The sequence below is a fragment of the Oncorhynchus nerka genome, linkage group LG14, assembly GCF_034236695.1.
Source record: "Oncorhynchus nerka isolate Pitt River linkage group LG14, Oner_Uvic_2.0, whole genome shotgun sequence".
NCBI lineage: Eukaryota > Metazoa > Chordata > Actinopteri > Salmoniformes > Salmonidae > Oncorhynchus > Oncorhynchus nerka.
In genome coordinates this window covers 36,428,908-36,452,878 of record NC_088409.1, presented here as the reverse complement: position 1 = coordinate 36,452,878, position 23,971 = coordinate 36,428,908, and the positions used below count along the sequence as shown (strand labels likewise).

At 44.6% G+C, this 23,971-nt stretch overlaps 1 protein-coding gene across 1 annotated transcript in view; it reads left to right on the top strand.

Moving 5' to 3' along the window:
- The window catches only part of LOC115142194 (dynein axonemal heavy chain 5-like), a 78,378-nt gene that overhangs the window by 12,107 nt on the left and 42,300 nt on the right, over positions 1 to 23,971 (top strand). Inside the window, exons 15-41 of the mRNA XM_065027192.1 lie at positions 508 to 714; positions 999 to 1,170; positions 1,472 to 1,617; positions 1,984 to 2,136; positions 2,366 to 2,606; positions 2,777 to 2,970; positions 3,371 to 3,607; positions 3,825 to 4,026; positions 5,388 to 5,623; positions 6,478 to 6,696; positions 7,653 to 7,715; positions 7,971 to 8,209; positions 8,342 to 8,582; positions 8,812 to 9,011; positions 9,548 to 9,701; positions 9,893 to 10,056; positions 10,747 to 10,903; positions 12,262 to 12,474; positions 12,908 to 13,132; positions 13,377 to 13,549; positions 14,926 to 15,104; positions 15,466 to 15,653; positions 15,917 to 16,111; positions 16,572 to 16,706; positions 18,702 to 18,809; positions 23,084 to 23,237; positions 23,359 to 23,505. Coding sequence (XP_064883264.1) covers positions 508 to 714; positions 999 to 1,170; positions 1,472 to 1,617; positions 1,984 to 2,136; positions 2,366 to 2,606; positions 2,777 to 2,970; positions 3,371 to 3,607; positions 3,825 to 4,026; positions 5,388 to 5,623; positions 6,478 to 6,696; positions 7,653 to 7,715; positions 7,971 to 8,209; positions 8,342 to 8,582; positions 8,812 to 9,011; positions 9,548 to 9,701; positions 9,893 to 10,056; positions 10,747 to 10,903; positions 12,262 to 12,474; positions 12,908 to 13,132; positions 13,377 to 13,549; positions 14,926 to 15,104; positions 15,466 to 15,653; positions 15,917 to 16,111; positions 16,572 to 16,706; positions 18,702 to 18,809; positions 23,084 to 23,237; positions 23,359 to 23,505 — 4,942 coding nt within the window. The remainder of the gene's footprint in view (positions 1 to 507; positions 715 to 998; positions 1,171 to 1,471; positions 1,618 to 1,983; positions 2,137 to 2,365; positions 2,607 to 2,776; positions 2,971 to 3,370; positions 3,608 to 3,824; positions 4,027 to 5,387; positions 5,624 to 6,477; positions 6,697 to 7,652; positions 7,716 to 7,970; positions 8,210 to 8,341; positions 8,583 to 8,811; positions 9,012 to 9,547; positions 9,702 to 9,892; positions 10,057 to 10,746; positions 10,904 to 12,261; positions 12,475 to 12,907; positions 13,133 to 13,376; positions 13,550 to 14,925; positions 15,105 to 15,465; positions 15,654 to 15,916; positions 16,112 to 16,571; positions 16,707 to 18,701; positions 18,810 to 23,083; positions 23,238 to 23,358; positions 23,506 to 23,971) is intronic.

Here is a 23,971-nt window from a genome sequence, read left to right as displayed (position 1 = left end):
TCTCTCTCACTCACTCTCTCACACTCATGCTGTCTCTCCATTTCTCTCTCTCTCTTTCCCTCTACATCTCTCTGTCACGACTTCCGCCGAAGTCAGTCCCTCTCCTTGTTCGGGCGGTGTTCGGCGGTCGACGTCACCGACCTTCTAGCCATCACTGATCCATTTTTCATTTTCCATTGGTTTTGTCTTGTCTTCCTTCACACCTGGTTCCAATCCCATCAATTACATGTTGTGTATCTAACCCTCTGTTTCCCCTCATGTCCTTGTCGGAGATTGTTTGATTGTGTGTTTCTGTATTATGTGTTGGTGCGCGACGGGTTTTGTACCCACTTTTTATTATTTTGTCATTTTGGTTTTGGAGTTTTGTGAAGCACTGATTAAACAACTCTGTTTATACCAAGTTTGATTGTCCTGCGCCTGACTTCCCTGCCACCAACACGCACCCATTACACTCTCTCTCTTTCTCTATCTCACTCTTTCCCAATCTCACTCTTTCCCACTCCCCAGATCGAGGAGGTCAGACTGGGCCTCCAGGCCTCTTTGCTGGTCAAATGTCCCGATACGGGGGACCTGTTTGTCAACTTTGACCCCCAGATCCTGACTCAGATTAGGGAGACAGACTGCATGACCAGGATGAGGCTGGAGATTCCTCCCTTTGCAGCCATCTTACAGCAGAAACAAGATGCCCTCAAGAAGAACTACAACAAGCTGCAGGTACTCTATGTTTTCCATGATGCCTTTTGATCAACTGACGCATATTGAGCATGATACTGTATCCTGTATCTTTAAAAAGCTTTACATACACTCAACGACAGTAATACAAGGGCTGTCATTTCAATTCATTTTGAATTGAGTAGGAAGTCCTATGGGCTGGTATTTAGTCAGGAGAATCTTAATGCGATGATTAGAAGACATTATAAGGGTGAAGACATTATAACGGCAGGTATTAAGTAAAGTGTATTAAGTAAAATTTCTCTATTTCTGACGCCCATCCACAGCTGGTTCTGACGGAGAACGCCAGGGTCCGGGCTAAGATCCAGAGTGCCTTTGGGCAACTGGTGATACCTCATGTTGCTAAGGTAGACGAAGCTATTCTGCCAGGCCTAACCTCCCTCAACTGGACCTCACTGAACATCGAGAAATACCTCAGCCGCATCAACAGTGCTCTCAGTATGTAACAAAGATTGTCCAATCTAACCTTGTCAGCACTGTACTGTGCTCTGTCATAGCACCATACTATAAAACAGGAGAACAATCTCACCACAATAACCAGAACCGTAAGTACACCGAAACTTTGACGTCATTTGTTCGCAGCTAATTGTGCCTGATCAACTCATGTCAAATATCCCATTGGAAAAAGTTATATCTGCTGTCCCAGTGGGCAAAGCTGATTGTAACGGCTGTTCCCTTGTGACCCCCGGTGACACTGTGGTGCTGTGCATGACCTCTGACCTGTAACCTGTGTGTCCAGCGGACCTGGAGCTGCTGATGGACAGAGTGAATGACCTGGTGGAGTTCAGGATAGACGCTGTGCTGCAGGAGATGAGTGGAGCCACACTGTGGGTTCTGCCCCTGGAGGAACCGTTCAGCTGTGAAGAGTTCGTTCAGACCACCAGGGTAAACAAAGATTCCCTCTGCATTACTCATGTGTTATACACATACATGCTTGTTAGGCATAATAATTGCATCATCAACAGCCTGTAATGGTAACACAGTCACCCATCGTCAGTGATAACAACATTGACCAGACAAAACAGTATATTTAGTTCAGTACTAGTTCAGTATAAACACAATCTTTATGCATATGGGACCAGGGGTAAGCAACCCTGGTCCTGGAGTGTTGCAGGTACAGGTATTTGATTTAACTGACCTGGTTGGGGTGCCTAGTTGGAACAAAATCCTACAGTACCTGCAGCACTCCAGGAACAGGGTTGCCTACCCCTGATATAGGCTAATGTACTTTATTCTGTTATATCATGGTAGGAGCTGTGTATAAAGGGAGCTCAGAGTCTCCATGCCAAGAGTTCCCTGGTGGAGGAGGCAACCAAAGAGCTCATCAACATGCTGCTGGAGTTTGAGCTGAACAAGGAGGGGGAGGAGGAACTGCTAGAGGAGAGCAGGACTAATATGGACCTAGTGGAGAGTGAAGGTACTGTAACCTACAGTTTTAACTGTGATAATAATAATGCCGCAAAACGCAAACGGAGAGTGATAACAGCGTCAGCAAAATACAAGGGAAAGGGTACAATAGCAAAACGATTGTTCAGGTGCACAAAGACTGACTGTTACAGACTGAAAATGAGAACGTGTGCGTGCCTGTGTACATGCAGGTGTATTCACGTCTGTTCATGACCTCTTCCCAGAGGAGGAGGGTAAGTCAGAGGGTCACATCAACCTGCTGTCTCGTAACACCACGGCAGCGAGCACCACAGGCCCCCCGTCTCCCCTGGTGAAGAGGAAGAAGAGAGACGTGATGGAGGAGGAGGCTGAAGAGCTTCTGTCCCACTTCAACCACCGTAACGTGGACGCCCTGCTGAGGCTCACACGCAACACCCTGGAGACCCTCCGCAAACGCCTCCACGCCTCCTCACTACTGCACTTCCTGAGTAAGTTCCATCAATCTAATGTATTTATAAAGCCCCTTTTACATTAGCAGTTGTCACAAAGTGCCACCCTTTGAGCTCAACCCTATCCGTGTTGGAGTAAGGTGGGGCCGTCATGAGGGTTTCCCATTCCATTTCTCACTACTTCAATATCGGCCCACCACCCACAGCAGAGAGTGATTCCCCCAGCCGTCTGAAGGGCAGTGGTCAGCAGCCTATCTTCAGGACCAGTGTGACCCTGTCCATCCCCAACATCGCCATGGTCCCAGCCCTGGATGAGGTCCAGCAGGCTCTGAACCGGGCTGTGGAGAGTGTGGTCAGTGTTAGCAAAGGAGTCGGCCAGTGGAGCAAGGAGAGGATCTCCAAGGTGGGCTTGTCGTGGCTTAAAGCTTCAATATCAAATCATTTCCGGGTAACAATTAAGTACCTTACTGTGATTGTTTTCAATTAGAAGGGAAAAAATTGCTTCATAGCAAAGAGCTATTTCTCAAGCAATAATTTGTTAGGACTGTCTGAGTGTGGTCTGTGTGGGGAGGGGAAAACTGAAACTAGCTGTTATCGTCAGGCCAAAACTCCATCCCACCAAAACAGGCTGAAATGTCAGGCAGTCTTTTCAATCAGCTCGTACAATTATCATTTTCATATTATTCCAACATCATAGTGTGGAATTATATATAAAACACTTTCAAATCAAATCATGAGATTAAGGTTTTAGTTTTTCTTAAAACAAAGACCAAACATGAATTATTCTGTTCATGCCAACACAGAGGAAGATGAGTGAGAGAGGCATGGCTGCTCTGAGACAGGACAAGAGTGACAGTGAGTCAGAGGATGGAGAGACCACCTACAGGAGCCTGCCTGATGGCAGTACCTCAGACATCTCCGCCTCTGTGATCCAGGCTATACCTTTCCAGGCCAGGAACTACTACAAGAGTGTGTCTGAGAACAAGGAGATCATCAAGCTGGTGTCTGTGCTCAGCACCTCCATCAACTCTACCAAGAAGGTACATACAGGTGTACACACAAAATAAAAATAATAAGTCTGTTTCTCCTGTGTTCCTAACGTTCTGACCTTAGTGTGTCAATTTCTAACTATTTTGTGTTTGATACTGACACCTATCCCCTAAGATGTTGATGTGAAAAGGAGACATAAATCAAATCAGTTAAATTCAAACTTTATTGAAAGTGCATTTAAGAGCTGGCTGTTATGTTGTTAACCAGGATGTGGTGAATGCTCTGGACCGCTTCAGTCATTACCACCACATCTGGAGGAAGGAGCGAGAGGACACCATCCAGAAGTTCAGCCAGGGCAGCCCTCTGCTGTCTGAGTTTGAGTCTCAGATCCTCTACTACAAAGACCTGGAGCTGGAGATCAACGCTGAGCCTGAGTACATCACTGTGGGAGCTCTGGCCCTCTATACAGGTAGAGTACATCACTGTAGGAGCTATGGCCCTCTATCCAGGTAGAGTACATCACTGTGGGAGCTCTGGCCCTCTATACAGGTGGAGTACATCACTGTGGGAGCTCTGGCCCTCTATACAGGTAGAGTACATCACTGTGGGAGCTCTGGGCCTCTATACAGGTAGAGTACATCACTGTGGGAGCTCTGGTCCTCTATCCAGGTAGAGTACATCACTGTGGGAGCTCTGGCCCTCTATACAGGTAGAGTACATCACTGTGGGAGCTCTTGCCCTCTATACAGGTAGAGTACATCACTGTGGGAGCTCTGGTCCTCTATACAGGTAGAGTACATCCCTGTAGGAGCTCTGGCCCTCTATACAGGTAGAGTACAACCATGTGGGAGCTCTGGCCCTCTATACAGGTAGAGTACATCACTGTGGGAGCTCTGGCCCTCTATACAGGTAGAGTACATCACTGTGGGAGCTCTGGCCCTCTATACAGGTAGAGTACATCACTGTAGGAGCTCTGGCCCTCTATACAGGTGGAGTACATCACTGTGGGAGCTCTGGCCCTCTATACAGGTGGAGTACATCACTGTGGGAGCTCTGGCCCTCTATACAGGTAGAGTACATCACTGTGGGAGCTCTGGCCCTCTATACAGGTAGAGTACATCACTGTGGGAGCTCTGGGCCTCTATACAGGTAGAGTACATCACTGTGGGAGCTCTGGCCCTCTATACAGGTAGAGTACATCACTGTGGGAGCTCTGGTCCTCTATACAGGTAGTGTACATCACTGTGGGAGCTCTGGTCCTCTATACAGGTGGAGTACATCACTGTGGGAGCTCTGTTCCTCTATACAGGTAGAGTACATCACTGTGGGAGCTCTGGGCCTCTATGCAGGTAGAGTATATCACTGTGGGAGCTCTGGTCCTCTATCCAGGTAGAGTACATCACTGTGGGAGCTCTGGCCCTCTATACAGGTAGAGTACATCACTGTGGGAGCTCTTGCCCTCTATACAGGTAGAGTACATCACTGTGGGAGCTCTTGCCAACTACATAGGTAGAATACTTCACTGTAGGAGAACTGGCCCTCTATACGGGTACATAGCCGTGGGAAGTAGAGGGCTGAATAAAAATAAAAATACAGGTAACTGTAGACTGACCTGTATCTCTCTCTACAACTTTCTCCCTGTTATGTGACATTTTGGGCTATTTCAAAGCAATTGACTGCTAATCCCCTGCATTAACCTCACAAGACAAGTCTGCCAAATATAACTGCACATGTTCTAAGTAGAATTTCGCAATACTGTTGTTTCATTTTTTCAACACTGCATGAATATCTGACTATTATCAGACTAATATCTGATTTGTTGTTGAACAGCTGACCTGAAGATGGCCCTGACTGCGGAGACTAAGAGCTGGATGGTGGACTATGGCCTGCACTGTAACAGGAAGTACCGGACAGATATGGAGAACATCTTCACGTTAGTGGATGAGGCGGCAAAGAAACTGAACCGACCAATCAAAGACTTGGATGACATCCGCATCGCCATGGCATCGCTGAAGGAGATCAGAGAGCAGCAGATCTCCATTGACTTCCATGTGGGACCCATAGAGGTAGGGAACACATATGCACACTTCTTTCAGAGAGACAGTGGTGGAAAGAGTACCCAATTGTCATATTTGAATAAAAGTATAGCTACCTTAATAGAAAGTAACTCAAGTAAAATTGAATGTGAGCCAGTAAAATAGTACCTGGGTAAAAGTCTAAAAGTATTTGGTTTTAAATATACTTAAGTATCAAAAGTAAATGTATAAATAATAAACATTCCTTATATTAAGCAAAGCAGACAGCACCATTTTCTTGTATTTAAAATGTATGGATAGCCAGGGGCACACTCCAACATTCAGACATTATTTACAAAATGTGCTTTTGTGTCTAGTGAGTCTGCCAAGCCAGAGGGAGTAGGGATGACCATGTGTTTTCGTGAAAAATGCTTGAATTTCACCATTTTCCTGTCCTGCTAAGCATTCAAAATGTATCGAGTACTTTTGGTTGTCAGGGAAAATGTATGGAGTAAAAAGTACTATATTTTCTTTAGGAATGTAGTGAAGCAAAAGTAAAAGTAGTCAAAAATATGAATAGTAAAGTACAGATACCCAGAAAAACTACTTAAGTAGTACTTTAAAGTATTTTACTTAAGTACTTTACACCACTGCAGAGAGATACTGTATGAATTGTCCACTTTCATTCAGTAGGAGGCAAATCTTAATTCCCACCTAAGTCAAATTTCTACTTAGTCTATGGGCATTGGTATCAATGGGTGATAATTCAACTTAGGTGGAAGTTAGGATTTGCCCATAGTTTGATTAAGTCCTTGAAGTCTGTATTTGGTTGTGAGAAGACACTGGAGATCTGTGTTGTACCATGTGTCTGTTCAGTGCTGTGCCTTCTCCTTTCCCTTTCCTAGGAGTCCTATGCCATGCTCCATAAGTACGGCCTGGTAGTGGCGAAGGAGGAGGCAGAGAAGGTGGACACGCTGCGCTACACCTGGGAGAAGCTGCTAGCCCGTAGCACAGAGGTCCAGAATGAGCTGGTGTCCCTGCAGCCCAACTTCAGAGGAGAGCTCATAGACAACGTGCAGACGTTTGTGGAGGACTGTGGACACTTCTATCAGGACTATGACAAGGTTCAGACACGTCTCACAGCTACACCTAACACCAAGGCTGTCTAGGTCTTACTCACAGCTATACCTAACACCAAGGCTGTCTAGGTCTTACTCACAGCTACACCTAACACCAAGACTGTCTAGGTCTTACTCACAGCTATACCTAACACCAAGACTGTCTAGGTCTTACTCACAGCTATACCTAACACCAAGGCTGTCTAGGTCTTACTCACAGCTACACCTAACACCAAGACTGTCTAGGTCCTACTCACAGCTACACCTACCATCTAGGCTGTCTAGGTCTTACTCACAGCTACACCTAACACCTAGGCTGTCTAGGTCTTACTCACAGCTACACCTAACACCAAGGCTGTCTAGGTCTTACTCACAGCTACACGTAACACCTAAGCTGTCTGGGTCTTACTCACAGCTACACGTAACACCAAGGCTGTCTAGGTCTTACTGACAGCTACACCTAACACCAAGGCTGTCTAGGTCTTACTCACAGCTACACGTAACACCTAAGCTGTCTAGGTCTTACTCACAGCTATACCTAACACCAAGACTGTCTAGGTCTTACTCACAGCTATACCTAACACCAAGGCTGTCTAGGTCTTACTCACAGCTACACCTAACACCAAGACTGTCTAGGTCCTACTCACAGCTACACCTACCATCTAGGCTGTCTAGGTCTTACTCACAGCTACACCTAACACCTAGGCTGTCTAGGTCTTACTCACAGCTACACCTAACACCAAGGCTGTCTAGGTCTTACTCACAGCTACACGTAACACCTAAGCTGTCTGGGTCTTACTCACAGCTACACGTAACACCAAGGCTGTCTAGGTCTTACTGACAGCTACACCTAACACCAAGGCTGTCTAGGTCTTACTCACAGCTACACCTAACAGTTAACTTGGCACGCTCTAATTAAGACTGCTAGTTAATTGCTGACGCAGGCTGTGTTTCATTCCCAGGACGGTCCCATGGTTGTCGGACTGGCTCCCCAAGACGCTAGTGACAGTCTCATCATGTTTCAGGTGAGTACAGTGTGTATCTTCATGAGAGGAATCTACAATATATACCTCTCTGCAGCACTTCATTAAAGTTGATACATTCACAGAGGTTTTCATTCACATGTTCTATGTCTTATTTATTTTATGTATTACTAATTTCTACCATATTGAACATAGCCAACAACATGCATGATTGTATTATTGTGTGTTGTATGGTTTTGGAAATGATATATGTGACCATTCATGCACTTTACTGTACTTTTCATTTTGTTTGGTCAGAATCGCTTTGACAACCTGTTCCGTAAGTACATCACCTACACTGGTGGAGAGGAGCTGTTTGGCCTGCCTGTGACCCAACACCCTCAGCTGCTGGAGATCAGGAGACAGCTCACCCTCCTCCAGAAGCTCTATGGACTATACAACAGTGTCATCGACACCGTCAACGGCTACTATGACATCCTCTGGGCCGACATCCACATAGACAGGATCAATGACGAACTTCTTGACTTCCAGACGCGGTAAGGAAACCAAACTACAACCCAGACCATGAGAGACATTTACACAGAACTCACTGATGAATAATCTCATTGAAGATTTACATTTCCAAAAGGAAGTTAGATGTTCGTGTTTTTTCACCCTCCCATTTCCAGTTGTCGCAAGCTGCCCCGTGCCCTGAAAGAGTGGAAGGCATTCCTTGACCTGAAGAAAAGTATAGATGATTTCAACGAGTGTTGCCCCCTACTAGAACTGATGACCAACAAGGCCATGATGACGCGTCACTGGAAGAGAATCGCCGAGGTGACAGGACACAGCTTCGAGGTGGAGACGGACACTTTCAAGCTGCGCAACATCATGGAAGCTCCGCTCCTCAAATGCAAAGAGGAAATTGAGGTGATTATGGATTTTTGTTGTTTTTGTTTGTTGTTGGTGCTGAAACCCGGGAAGGAACCAGGTAATTGATTCTGTAAAGCCGTACAACTACCGGTACTCCACTCACCATAACTATTCTGTACTGTAAATTGAGGCCAGAAAAAAAGGTTGTTTGACCCCAATGGGACAAGTTGATTAATTAAACAAAGGTAAAATAAAGATGAATGTTGTTTGAACTCCCGCTGGGCAGGATATTTGCATCAGTGCGGTGAAGGAGAGGAACATTGAGCAGAAGCTGAAGCAGGTGATTGCTGAGTGGGACAACAAGACGTTCACCTTCGCCAACTTCAAGACGCGAGGGGAGCTGCTGCTGAGGGGCGACAGCACCGCTGAGATCATTACTAACATGGAGGACAGCCTCATGGTGCTGGGATCACTCATGAGCAACAGGTTAGACTAGAGACCTACTGGAGGCACAAATGACTTAGCCTGGAAATCTAGACTAATTTCTGCTTCATGCTTGTTAACAATAGTGAAATGTAGCCTAATTCAGTCTTGATTTTGAGGCAACAAATGACCTGGTGGTTCGGAGTGATATATGATTTCTTCTCTATTTGTTATCATATTTCAGTACAGGAGGTTGGTGGGACCTTAATTGGGGAGAACGGGCTCATGGTAATGACTGGAGCGGAATCTGTGGAATGGTATCAAATACATGGTTCACAGGTGTTTGATGCCATTCCATTTGCTCCGTTCCGGCAATTATTATGAGCCCCCTCAGCAGCCTTCACTGTATTTCAGCATCCAGTTGACTTGTCATCTAGAGTTCAGCAGTTGTGGTGTTTGTGTTTAAACAGTTGTGTTTAGACTGGGGGTGCTTTGTATAAATCCCTGTAAGGTTTCAGCTGCATTGTACACACTTTTAGTGTTGTTTGTGTACTGTAGTAGTCAATGCTTGACTTAGATGATGACTTGGTGTTCCACAGGTACAACACGCCATTCAAGCCCCAGATCCAGAAATGGGTTCAGAACCTTTCCAATACCATTGACATCATAGAGAACTGGATGACTGTCCAGAACATGTGGATCTACCTCGAGGCTGTGTTCGTGGGAGGGGACATAGCCAAACAGCTACCCAAGGTAAGAACCAATACATTGACTTTTCATCTGAAAACAAGTCTTTAACCTTATGCTATTAGCGATGGGGTTCCACAATTTCTTGAACTTTTACAGTGCCCTGGTTTTTCAGAAATCACTTATTTTGGGGGAAAACCCAGGAACTTTTTGCAAACTTAGTAATGACAATCTAGTCTGAATCATCTGAATGACAGGAGGCAAAACGTTTCTCCAACATCGACAAGTCCTGGGTGAAGATCATGACGCGGGTCCATGAGATGCCCAACGTGGTGCAGTCATGTGTGGGGGACGAGACCATGGGACAGCTGTTGCCTCACCTGCTGGAACAACTGGAGATCTGTCAGAAGTCTCTCACTGGGTAAGTCTATCTGAATGTTTCTCACTAGGTAAGTCTGTCTGGAGGTCTGTCAGAAGTCTCTGGATAAGTCTGTCTGGAGGTCTGTTAGAAGTCTCTGGATAAGTCTGTCTGGAGGTCTGTCAGAAGTCTCTGGATAAGTCTGTCTGGAGGTCTGTCAGAAGTCTCTGGGTAAGTCTGTCTGGAGGTCTGTCAGAAGTCTATGGGTAAGTCTGTCTGGAGGTCTGTCAGAAGTCTATGGGTAAGTCTGTCTGGAGGTCTGTCAGAAGTCTCTGGGTAAGTCTGTCTGGAGGTCTGTCAGAAGTCTCTGGGTAAGTCTGTCTGGAGGTCTGTCAGAAGTCTCTGGATAAGTCTGTCTGGAGGTCTGTCAGAAGTCTCTGGATAAGTCTGTCTGGAGGTCTGTCAGAAGTCTCTGGGTAAGTCTTTCTGGAGGTCTGTCAGAAGTCTCTCACTGGGTAGGCCTATACTTATACTTTGAATTTGTTTTAAATAGTTGAATTGAAAGTATTCATGTACCAGTATGACACCTTCCAAGTTTGCCTACGTTGTACATTGGTAACTTGATGATGTGTACTAAACTAGTAATATTTTCAAACTTTCTTTTTTTTAGGTAGCTTTAATCTTGCAGATAGATTGTAGCTTCTGGCTATCCAGTTTTCAACCCTTGGTTGTGTGTGATTGTGTGACTGATAGGTACTTGGAGAAGAAGCGTCTGCTGTTCCCTCGGTTCTTCTTTGTGTCTGACCCGGCCCTGCTGGAAATACTGGGCCAAGCCTCGGACTCCCACACCATACAGGCCCACCTGCTCAACGTCTTTGACAACATTAAATGTGTCCGCTTCCATGACAAGGTACAGTAACGCACAGACAGACATATACAGTGAGGGAAAAAAGTATTTGATCCCCTGCTGATTTTGTACGTTTGCCCACTGACAAAGAAATGATCAGTCTATAATTTTAATGGTAGGTTTATTTGAACAGTGAGAGACAGAATAACAACAAAAATATCCAGAAAAACGCATGTCAAAAATGTTATACATTGATTTGCATTTTAATGAGGGAAATAAGTATTTGACCCCTCTGCAAAACATGACTTAGTACTTGGTGGCAAAACCCTTGTTGGCAATCAGAGGTCAAACGTTTCTTGTAGTTGGCCACCAGGTTTGTACACATCTCAGGAGGGATTTTGTCCCACTCCTCTTTGCAGATCTTCTCCAAGTCATTAAGGTTTCGAGGCTGACGTTCGGCAACTCGAACCTTCAGCTCCCTCCACAGAAGATCTATGGGATTAAGGTATGGAGACTGGCTAGGCCACTTCAGGACCTTAATGTGCTTCTTCTTGAGCCACTCCATTGTTGCCTTGGCCGTGTGTTTTGGGTCATTGTCATGCTGGAATGCCCATCCACGACCCATTTTCAATGCCCTGGCTTAGGGAAGGAGGTTCTCACCCAAGATTTGACGGTACATGGCCCCGTCCATCGTCCCTTTGATGCGGTGAAGTTGTCCTGTCCCCTTAGCAGAAAAACACCCCCAAAGCATAATGTTTCCACCTCCATGTTTGACGGTGGGGATGGTGTTCTTGGGGTGATAGGCAGCATTCCTCCTCCAAACACGGCGAGTTGAGTTGATGCCAAAGAGTTCCATTTTGGTCTCATCTGACCACAACAATTTCACCCAGTTGTCCTCTGAATCATTCAGATGTTCATTAGCAAACTTCAGACGGGCATGTATATGTGCTTTCTTGAGCAGGGGGACCTTGCGGGCGCTGCAGGATTTCAATCCTTCACGGCGTAGTGTGTTACCAATTGATCATTGACAAGATCCTCCCATGTAGTTCTGGGCTGATTCCTCACCGTTCTCACAATCATTGCAACTCCACGAGGTGAGATCTTGCATGGAGCCCCAGGCCGAGGGAGATTGACAGTTCTTTTGTGTTTCTTCCATTTGCGAATAATCACACCAACTGTTGTCACCTTCTCACCAAGCTGCTTGGCAATGGTCTTGTAGCCCATTACAGCCTTGTGTAGGTCTACAAAATCAGCAGAGGATCAAATACTTTTTTCCCTCACTGTAATTTCTTTCAACAACTATCCCCGTCAGGCCTCCTGATCAATTGACTTATTTGACTATTAGTAGTATCTGTCCTTCTGCAATAGTAACTAACCCGGATTCAGCAACATCAATAGTATCTGCTCTTCTGTCTCCACAGATGTACGACCAGATCCTGGCCATCTCGTCCAGGGAGGGGGAGACGGTAGAGCTGGATTGGCCGGTGACTGCTGAGGGGAACGTGGAGGTCTGGCTCAACGCTCTGCTGAAGGAATCCCAGAGGTCTCTTCACCTGGTCATCAGACAGGCTGTCCTGGCCATCCAGGACTCAGGCTTCCAGCTCATTGAGTTCCTGGACACTTTCCCTGCTCAGGTGGGGAGACATGGGATACATCCTAAATGCCACCCTATTACATAGTCCACTACTTTTAACCCTGTTCAAAAGTAGTGCACTATATAGGCTGCCATTTGTGACACAGTCCTGGTCTTGGAGTCATCATTCATTCTCTTTTATAATGTGATAGATGACCTTAACTTTGACCTTGGAGCAATGGCCTTGTAGTAAGACATTCCCACATCTATGTTCCATTACTCAATACCTGATCAGGGATTCCTGTTCTTCTGACATTATCCTCCATTATTGTATAACTGAAACTGATCTACACACTAGCCACATTCCATACATTCCTGATGTTATACATTGTCCTGATTACAGCCCTGATTGATAGTAAGCCAGGAAAGATGACTTTACATTCTCTCATTGATGTCCCATCATTATGTCCTCTCTTCCTGACTCCATCAACCAGGTTGGTTTGCTGGGAGTCCAGATGATCTGGACCAGAAACACAGAGGAGGCCCTGACCAACGCCCGCTACGACCGTAAGATCATGCCAAAGACCAACCAGTTCTTCCTGGAGCTTCTCAACACCCTGATAGACATGACCACTAAAGACCTGGCCTCAATGGAGCGGAACAAGTATGAGACACTCATAACCATCCATGTTCACCAGAGGGACATCTTTGATGACCTGGTGAGTGGCCTGGAATCACAAACTGAATCAGGGGCTAAAATAGTACTTCAACCCCAAAGGTTCCTTTTGGCAAACTGTTCCACCAAATATTTTCTGATTAGGGCATGGTAGAGTCTGAGAATATCAATTTGAGTTTCCCCTGGTATTCAAATCACATTTGACAATTGGGGTTTTAGGGATTTCAGAGACTTTAGCAATGCTTTGTTTCCAGAATGGTTTCTCTTTCCCCCTGCTCTCCCCTCAGTGTCGGCTGCATATCAAAAGCCCTACAGACTTTGAGTGGCTGAAGCAGTGTCGTTTCTACTTCAATGAGGACTCTGACAAGATGATCATCAACATGACTGACGTAGGCTTCATCTATCAGAATGAGTTCCTGGGCTGCACTGACAGACTGGTCATCACCCCTCTCACTGACAGGTAGGGACTAACTAGTCATCACCCCTCTGACTGACAGGTAGGGACTAACTAGTCGTCACCCCTCTGACTGACAGGTAGGGACTAACTAGTCATCACCCCTCTGACTGACAGGTAGGGGCTAACTAGTCATCACCCCTCTGACTGACAGGTAGGGACTAACTAGTCATCACCCCTCTCACTGACAGGTAGGGACTAACTAGTCATCACCCCTCTCACTGACAGGTAGGGACTAACTAGTCATCACCCCTCTGACTGACAGGTAGGGACTAACTAGTCATTACCCCTCCCACTGACAGGTAGGGACTAACTAGTCATCACCCCTCTGACTGACAGGTAGGGACTAACTAGGCATCACCCCTCTGACTGACAGGTAGGGACTAACTAGTCATTACCCCTCTGACTGACAGGTAGGGACTAACTAGTCATTACCCCTCCCACTGACAGGTAGGGGCTAACTAGTCATTACCCCTCTGACTGACAGGTAGGGACTAACTCTTCATCACCCCTCTGACTGACAGGTAGGGACTAACTAGTCATCACCCCTCTGACTGACAGGTAGGGACTAACTAGTCATCACCCCTCTCACTGACAGGTAGGGACTAACTACTCATCACCCCTCTGACTGACAGGTAGGGACTAATTAGTCATCACCCCTCTGACTGACAGGTAGGGACTAACTAGTCATCACGCCTCTGACTGACAGGTAGGGACTAACTAGTCATCACCCCTCTGACTGACAGGTAGGGACTAACTAGTCATCACCCCTCTGACTAACAGGTAGGGACTAACTAGTCATCACCCCTCTGACTGACAGGTAGGGACTAACTAGTTATCACCCCTCTGACTGACAGGGACTAACTAATCTTCACATCTCTTACTGACAGGTAGGGACTAACTAATCTTCACATCTCTTACTGACAGGTAGGGGCTAACTAGTTATCACCCCTCTGACTGACAGGGACTAACTAATCTTCACATCTCTTACTGACAGGTAGGGACTAACTAATCTTCACATCTCTTACTGACAGGTAGGGACTAACTAATCTTCACATCTCTTACTGACAGGTAGGGGCTAACTAGTTATCACCCCTCTGACTGACAGGGACTAACTAATCTTCACATCTCTTACTGACAGGTAGGGACTAACTAATCTTCACATCTCTTACTGACAGGTAGGGACTAACTAATCTTCACATCTCTTACTGACAGGTAGGGACTAACTAATCTTCACATCTCTTACTGACAAGTAGGGACTAACTGCCAGTACCATGGCCCAGCCTAACTTTTTAGTGCCCACAAGTGTATGGTGTATCACATTGAATATCTTTGGGTGATTATCCTGGATGTACCTTTTCCTTGGTGTGTGTTTGTCCCAGGTGCTACATCACACTGGCCCAGGCTCTGGGGATGAGTATGGGAGGAGCCCCGGCCGGCCCTGCAGGGACGGGGAAGACTGAGACCACTAAAGACATGGGCCGCTGCCTGGGGAAGTACGTGGTGGTCTTCAACTGCTCCGACCAGATGGACTTCAGAGGACTGGGGAGGATCTTTAAAGGTAGGAGCTTCTACTCATATTGCCTGGTCCCAAATACATTTCTGCTCTCTTGCCAACTCATGTGCCATTTGCATGGCAATGACCATAGGAGTTGGATATCCAGTACAAACAAAACGTATATGATTTGTGGCGATTATAGGCTATATAAGATGTCACTCATATTACTGTGAAGAGAATGATGATCTCAACCTGAACCTAATGAACAGAGTAATTTGTAAGTCGCTCTGGATAAGAGCGTCTGCTAAATGACTTAAATGTAATGTAAATGTTGTGTGTCTGATTTGCAGGTCAGGCTTTTGGGGTTGTTTTGAATGAGGAGTTCAATGTGAAGAGTGATGTGTAATGTTGTGTTGATTGACAGGCCTAGCCCAGTCGGGCTCGTGGGGCTGTTTTGATGAGTTCAACCGTATCGACCTATCAGTGCTCTCCGTGGCGGCCCAGCAGATCGCCATCGTGCTTACCTGCAAGAAGGAGCGCCGCAAGAACTTCATCTTCACCGACGGAGACAACGTGGAAATGAATCCCGAATTCGGCATCTTCCTGACTATGGTTATTATTATTAGCAGTCTATAAACTACTCCCTGTAGAAACCCCTTCACAAACGCTTTGCCAAGTAGAGCTTCATTTAAAGTACTTCTGAAAGGAATAGTGAATTCTTGTCTCAAAGAAGATTAACTGAAACTAGTCCAAATCAGACAAGGTTTATTATTACTTAGAGGATGTTAGTCATAGACTTTGTTTAGCTTTTTATTCTTAACAGACTCACCTGGTTAAATAAAGATTTGATTATTAAATGTTTTTTCCCCAATCAGAACCCGGGCTACGCAGGTCGTCAGGAGCTTCCAGAGAACCTGAAGATCAACTTCCGCTCGGTGGCCATGATGGTCCCAGACCGTCAGATCATCATCCGGGTCAAGCTGGCCAGCTGTGGCTTCATAGACAACATAGAGCTAGCCAGGAAGTTCTTCACTCTCTACAAACTGTGTGAGGAGCAACTCTCCAAGCAGGTCAGCTGTGAAATGAAATGTAACTACTGTAGGTATTTCAATGAGAGCTGAACATGCAACGCTATACATTTTAGTAGTTCCATATGAGTAAACAATCAAGTTAAGTGAAAGGTTATTTAAAGGTGTATCATCAAAGTCTCAAATCCCTTTAGAGGGAATTGACATACCACATGTCAGGTGGATGGATTATCTTTCCACAGAGAAATGGTCACTAACAGGGATGTAAACGCATTTGTGCACAAATGTGAGAGAAATGCATTTTTTCTTTGGTCTATGAACAATTTCTGGGATCTTTTATTTCAGCTCAGGAAACATAGAACCAACACTTTACATGTTGCGTTCATATTTTTTGTTCAGTATAAAAACAACTTAACTGTCCATGTATGTGTTGATTATGATCTTTGTGTATTTCATAGTTTGATTTCCATACAGTCCATGTTGGGTTCACTCTGTTTTTAAGGTGCATTATGACTTTGGACTGCGAAACATTTTGTCAGTTCTGCGGATACTGGGGGCGGTGAAACGAGCAAACCCCAATGACACAGAATCTACCATCGTCATGAGGGTTCTCAGAGATATGAACCTGTCCAAGCTGGTGAGTACAGTCACTCAAATATACAGGACATTCTCCTCGAAATCAACTGCCGTTCTCCTCAAAATCAACTGCCATTTTAGAAAAGCCATTTTTTTAAGCAGCATTATTGTTATTTTTTTCATATACTATTCTGTAATACATGAATAATGATTTCATCTTCAGTGAGGTGCAACATAACAGAAGTGGCATCGTGGTTAACGTCACTGACATAATACTATATGATATGTGTGTGACATAATACGGACTTCACTGACATAATACTATATGTGTTGACATAATACAAACTTCACTGACATAATACTATACTGTATGTGTGTGACATAATACGGACTTCACTGACATAATACTATATGTGTTGACATAATACGAACTTCACTGACATAATACTATACTGTATGTGTGTGACATAATACGAACTTCACTGACATAATACTATACTGTATGTGTGTGACATAATACGGACTTCACTGACATAATACTATATGTGTGTGTGTGACATAATACGGACTTCACTGACATAATACTATATGTGTGTGTGTGACATAATACGGACTTCACTGACATAATATTATACTGTATGTGTGTGACATAATACGGACTTCACTGACATAATACTATATGTGTGTGACATAATACGAACTTCACTGACATAATACTATACTGTATGTGTGTGACATAATACGGACTTCACTGACATAATACTATATGTGTGTGACATAATACGGACTTCACTGACATAATACTATATGTGTGTGACATAATACGGACTTCACTGACATAATACTATACTGTATGTGTGTGACATAATACGGACTTCACTGACATAATACTATATGTGTGTGACATAATACAGACTTCACTGACATAATACTATATGTGTGTGACATAATACGGACTTCACTGACATAATACTATACTGTATGTGTGTGACATAATACGAACTTCACTGACATAATACTATACTGTATGTGTGTGACATAATACGGACTTCACTGACATAATACTATATGTGTGTGTGTGACATAATACGGACTTCACTGACATAATACTATATGTGTGTGTGTGACATAATACGGACTTCACTGACATAATATTATACTGTATGTGTGTGACATAATACGGACTTCACTGACATAATACTATATGTGTGTGACATAATACGAACTTCACTGACATAATACTATACTGTATGTGTGTGACATAATACGGACTTCACTGACATAATACTATATGTGTGTGACATAATACGGACTTCACTGACATAATACTATATGTGTGTGACATAATACGGACTTCACTGACATAATACTATACTGTATGTGTGTGACATAATACGGACTTCACTGACATAATACTATATGTGTGTGACATAATACAGACTTCACTGACATAATACTATATGTGTGTGACATAATACGGACTTCACTGACATAATACTATATGTGTGTGACATAATACGAACTTCACTGACATAATACTATACTGTATGTGTGTGACATAATACGGACTTCACTGACATAATACTATATGTGTGTGACATAATACGAACTTCACTGACATAATACTATATGTGTGTGACATAATACGAACTTCACTGACATAATACTATATGTGTGTGACATAATACGGACTTCACTGACATAATACTATATGTGTGTGATATAATACGGACTTCACTGACATAATACTATATGTGTGTGATATAATACGGACTTCACTGACATAATACTATATGATATGTGTGTGACATAATACGGACTTCACTGACATAATACTATATGTGTGTGATATAATACGGACTTCACTGACATAATACTATATGTGTGTGACATAATACGGACTTCACTGACATAATACTATATGTGTGTGATATAATACGGACTTCACTGACATAATACTATATGTGTGTGATATAATACGGACTTCACTGACATAATACTATATGTGTGTGACATAATACGGACTTCACTGACATAATACTATATGTGTTGACAGATAGATGAAGATGAGCCATTGTTCCTCAGCCTGATAGAGGACCTTTTCCCTGGGATCCAGCTGGATAAAGCATGCTTCTCAGAGCTGGAGACAGCTATCGACAAACAGGTGAGAGAACATTTTATATAACATAATCCCTTTACATTAAGTTTGAAAGTTCTCCCTGTTACTCTGAAGTCTATAAACTATAAAAAATAATTGACCCAATAAATTACTGGGAGTTTATATATGGAGTGTGCGACTCTCTTTATTTCATTTTGAGTTTAAGGTTGCTGTTGTTGTGTTATCTGATTAGCTGTTGTTGTCTCACCTGTTGTTTTAGCTAGCTCTCCCAATCAACACCTGCGATTACTTTATGCCTTGCTGTATGTCTCTCTCAAATGTCAATATGTCTTGTATACTGTTGTTCAGGTTAGTTATCATTGTTTTAGTTTACAATGGAGCCCCTAGTTCCACTCTTCATACCTCTGATACCTCCTTTGTACCACCTCCCACACATGAGTTGACCTCACCCATTACAACCAGCATGTCCAGAGATACAACCTCTCTTATCATCACCCAGTGCCTGGGCTTACCTCCGCTGTACCCGCACCCCACCATACCTCTGTCTGCGCATTATGCCCTAAATATATTCTACCATGCCCAGAAATCTGCTCCTTTTATTCTTTGTCCCCAACGCTCTAGGCGACCAATTTTGAAAGCCTTTAGCCGCACCCTCATACTACTCCTCCTTTGTTCCGCGGGTGATGTGGAGGTAAACCAAGGCCCTGCATGTCCCCAGGCACCCTCATTTGTTGACTTCTGTGATCGAAAAAGCCTTGGTTTCATGCATGTCAACATCAGAAGCCTCCTCCCTAAGTTTGTTTTACTCACTGCTTTAGCACACTCTGCCAACCCTGATGTTCTTACCGTGTCTGAATCCTGGCTTAGGAAGGCCACCAAAAATTCTGAGATTTCCATACCCAACTATAACATTTTCCGTCAAGATAGAACTGCCAAAGGGGGCGGAGTTGCAGTCTACTGCAGAGATGGCCTGCAAAGTAATATCATACTTTCCAGGTCCATACCCAAACAGTTCGAACTACTAATTTTAAAAATGACTCTCTCCAGAAATAAGTCTCTCACTATTGCCGCCTGCTACCGACCCCCCTCAGCTCCCAGCTGTGCCCTGGACACCATTTGTGAATTGATCGCCCCCATCTAGCTTCAGAGTTTGTTCTGTTAGGTGACCTAAACTGGGATATGCTTAACACCCCAGCAGTCCTACAATCTAAGCTAGATGCCCTCAATCTCACACAAATCATCAAGGAACCCACCAGGCACAACCCTAACTCTGTAAACAAGGGCACCCTCATAGACGTCATCCTGACCAACTGGCCCTCCAAATACACCTCCGCTGTCTTCAACCAGGATCTCAGCGATCACTGCCTCATTGCCTGTATCCGCCACGGAGCCGCAGTCAAACGACCACCCCTCATCACTGACAAACGCTCCCTAAAACACTTCTGCGAGCAGGCCTTTCTAATCGACCTGGCCCGGGTATCCTGGAAGGATATTGACCTCATCCCGTCAGTTGAGGATGCCTGGTCATTCTTTAAAAGTAACTTCCTCACCATCTTAGATAAGCATGCTCCGTGCAAAAAATGCAGAACTAAGAACAGATATAGCCCTTGGTTCACTCCAGACCTGACTGCCCTCGACCAGCACAAAAACATCCTGTGGCGGACTGCAATAGCATCGAATAGTCCCCGCGATATGCAACTGTTCAGGGAAGTCAGGAACCAATACACGCAGTCAGTCAGGAAAGCAAAGGCCAGCTTTTTCAAGCAGAAATTTGCATGCTGTAGCTCTAACTCCACAAAGTTCTGGGACACTGTAAAGTCCATGGAGAACAAGAGCACCTCCTCCCAGCTGCCCACTGCACTGAGGCTAGGTAACACGGTCACCACTGATAAATCCATGATAATCGAAAACTTCAACAAGCATTTCTCTCTCAATGGCTGGCTACTCCAACAGCCTAAAAGTTCTGGGACACTGTAAAGTCCATGGAGAACAAGAGCACCTCCTCCCAGCTGCCCACTGCACTGAGGCTAGGTAACACGGTCACCACTGATAAATCCATGATAATCGAAAACTTCAACAAGCATTTCTCTCTCAATGGCTGGCTACTCCAACAGCCGAGCACCCCCCGCAGCTACTCGCCCAAGCTTCTACTTTACCCAAATCCAGATAGCAGATGTTCTGAAAGAGCTGCAAAACCTGGACCCGTACAAATCAGCTGGTCTTGACAATCTGGACCCTCTATCTCTGAAACTATCTGCCGCCATTGTCGCAACCCCTATTACCAGCCTGTTCAACCTCTCTTTCATATCGTCTGAGATCCCCAAGGATTGGAAAGCTGCCGCAGTCATCCCCCTCTTCAAAGGGGGAGACACCCTGGACCCAAACTGTTACAGACCTATATCCATCCTGCCCTGCCTATCTAAGGTCTTCGAAAGCCTAGTCAACAAACAGATCACTGACCATCTCGAATCCCACCGTACCTTCTCCGCTGTGCAATCTGGTTTCCGAGCCGGTCACGGGTGCACCTCAGCCACGCTCAAGGTACTAAACGATATCATAACCGCCATTGATAAAAGACAGTACTGTGCAGCCGTCTTCATCGACCTGGCCAGGGCTTTCGACTCTGTCAATCACCATATTCTTATCGGCAGACTCAGTAGCCTCGATTTTTCTAATGACTGCCTTGCCTGGATCACCAACTACTTATATATATATACATAGTCTATCGGTAAATAGCCCACAATTTACCTACCTCATCCCCATACTGTTTTTATTTATTTACTTTTCTGCTCTTTTGCACACCAGTATATCTTCCTGCACATGACCATCTGATCATTTATCACTCCAGTGTTAATCTGCTAAATTGTAATTATTCGCCTACCTCCTCATGCCTTTTGCACACAATGTATATAGACTCTTTTTTTCTACTGTGTTATTGACTTTTTTATTGTTTACTCCATGTGTAACTCTGTGTTGTTGTCAGTTCACACTGCTATGCTTTATCTTGGCCAGGTCGCAGTTGTAAATGAGAACTTGTTCTCAACTAGCCTACCTGGTTAAATAAAGGTGAAATAAAAAAAAATTTAAAGGTTAATTCGCCGTTAGTCAGCACCTCCACACAAAATAATTTTGTACACCCAGCTCATGTTTTTGACTCTGAAGCCTATCTACATGTAGTTTCTCATAACCCTCCTCCTTACACTGGTTCTCTCCTCTCCTCTCCTCACCACCCATCTCTTCTCTGTTTCCCTACAGTACATTTGAGTAATTTAGCAGATGCTCTCATCCAGGGCGACTTACATGAGCAATGCCTTGTTCAAGGGCACATCAACATGTTTTTTTACCTCATCACCTCAGGGATTTGAACAAGCGGACTTTTGGTTACTGGCCCAATGCTCTTACGCGCAAGGCTACATGCCACCGCACAGTATAATGCCTTAATACCATAGTAGCATAAAACCTTTTTTCGATCTAAATGTGAGGTAAGGATTTATTTGTATTAACGTGAAGAGTCTGGTCTCATAACATGAAGAGTTCCTCTCACTGTCTTCCATTGTTCTCCATACTGTAGGTGGAGGAGTCTGGTCTCATAACATGAAGAGTTCCTCTCACTGTCTTCCATTGTTCTCCATACTGTAGGTGGAGGAGTCTGGTCTCATAACATGAAGAGTTCCTCTCACTGTCTTCCATTGTTCTCCATACTGTAGGTGGAGGAGTCTGTTCTCATAACATGAAGAGTTCCCCTCACTGTCTTCCATTGTTCTCCATACTGTAGGTGGAGGAGTCTGGTCTCATAACATGAAGAGTTCCCCTCACTGTCTTCCATTGTTCTCCGTACTGTAGGTGGAGGAGTCTGGTCTCATAACATGAAGAGTTCCCCTCACTGTCTTCCATTGTTCTCCATACTGTAGGTGGAGGAGTCTGGTCTCATAACATGAAGAGTTCCCCTCACTGTCTTCCATTGTTCTCCATACTGTAGGTGGAGGAGTCTGGTCTCATAACATGAAGAGTTCCTCTCACTGTCTTCCATTGTTTTCCATACTGTAGGTGGAGGAGTCTGGTCTCATAACATGAAGAGTTCCCCTCACTGTCTTCCATTGTTCTACATACTGTAGGTGGAGGAGTCTGGTCTCATAACATGAAGAGTTCCTCTCACTGTCTTCCATTGTTCTCCACACTGTAGGTGGAGGAGTCTGGTCTCATAACATGAAGAGTTCCTCTCACTGTCTTCCATTGTTCTCCATACTGTAGGTGGAGGAGTCTGGTCTCATAACATGAAGAGTTCCCCTCACTGTCTTCCATTGTTCTCTATACTGTAGGTGGCAGAGGCAGGTCTGATCAGCCACCCTCCATGGAAGCTGAAGGTGATTCAGCTGTTTGAGACCCAGAGGGTCCGTCATGGCATGATGGCCCTGGGGCCCAGCGGAGCAGGAAAAACCACCTGTATTCACACCCTGATGAGCGCCATGACAGGTGAGAAACATCCCCATCAAAACCCTGGACTTATTTGACCTTATTTACTTCCCCATGGCAGTCATACTTAACTAAACGTTGTGTTAAGTAAATGTGTGTGTGTGTGTGTTTGCACCCACAGACTGCGGTCAGCCGCACAGAGAGATGCGTATGAACCCCAAAGCGATCACCGCCGCTCAGATGTTTGGCCGTCTAGATGTAGCTACCAATGACTGGACTGACGGCATCTTCTCTACCCTGTGGAGGAAGACCCTGAGAGCCAAGAAAGGTGAGACGGACACCTCTTATTTCATATTTTTAGATCTGGTGTGTTTTTGTTCTGCCTTGTTATTGTGAGTAATACATTGTTATTGATTATTATTGTATTGTTGGGTTTTGAGTTTGCGAGAAAGGCATTTCACTGTGCTTGTGCATGTGACATTAACTTGAAAGAAATACCCTGGACTTATACGGTCCTTGCTTTACACATGTATTTTTTTATTTAACAAGGCAAGTCGGTTAAGAACAAATTCTTATTTACAATGACGGCCTACCAATAGGCAAAGGGCCTCCTGCGGGACAGGGGCTGGGATGTAAATATATATATATATATGAGAAAACACACATCATGACAAGAGAGACAGGACACCGGCGCCGACAGAGATGGCCGCCTCGCTTCGCGTTCCTAGGAAACTATGCAGTTTTTTGTTTTTTTACGTGTTATTTCTTACATTAGTACCCCAGGTCATCTTAGG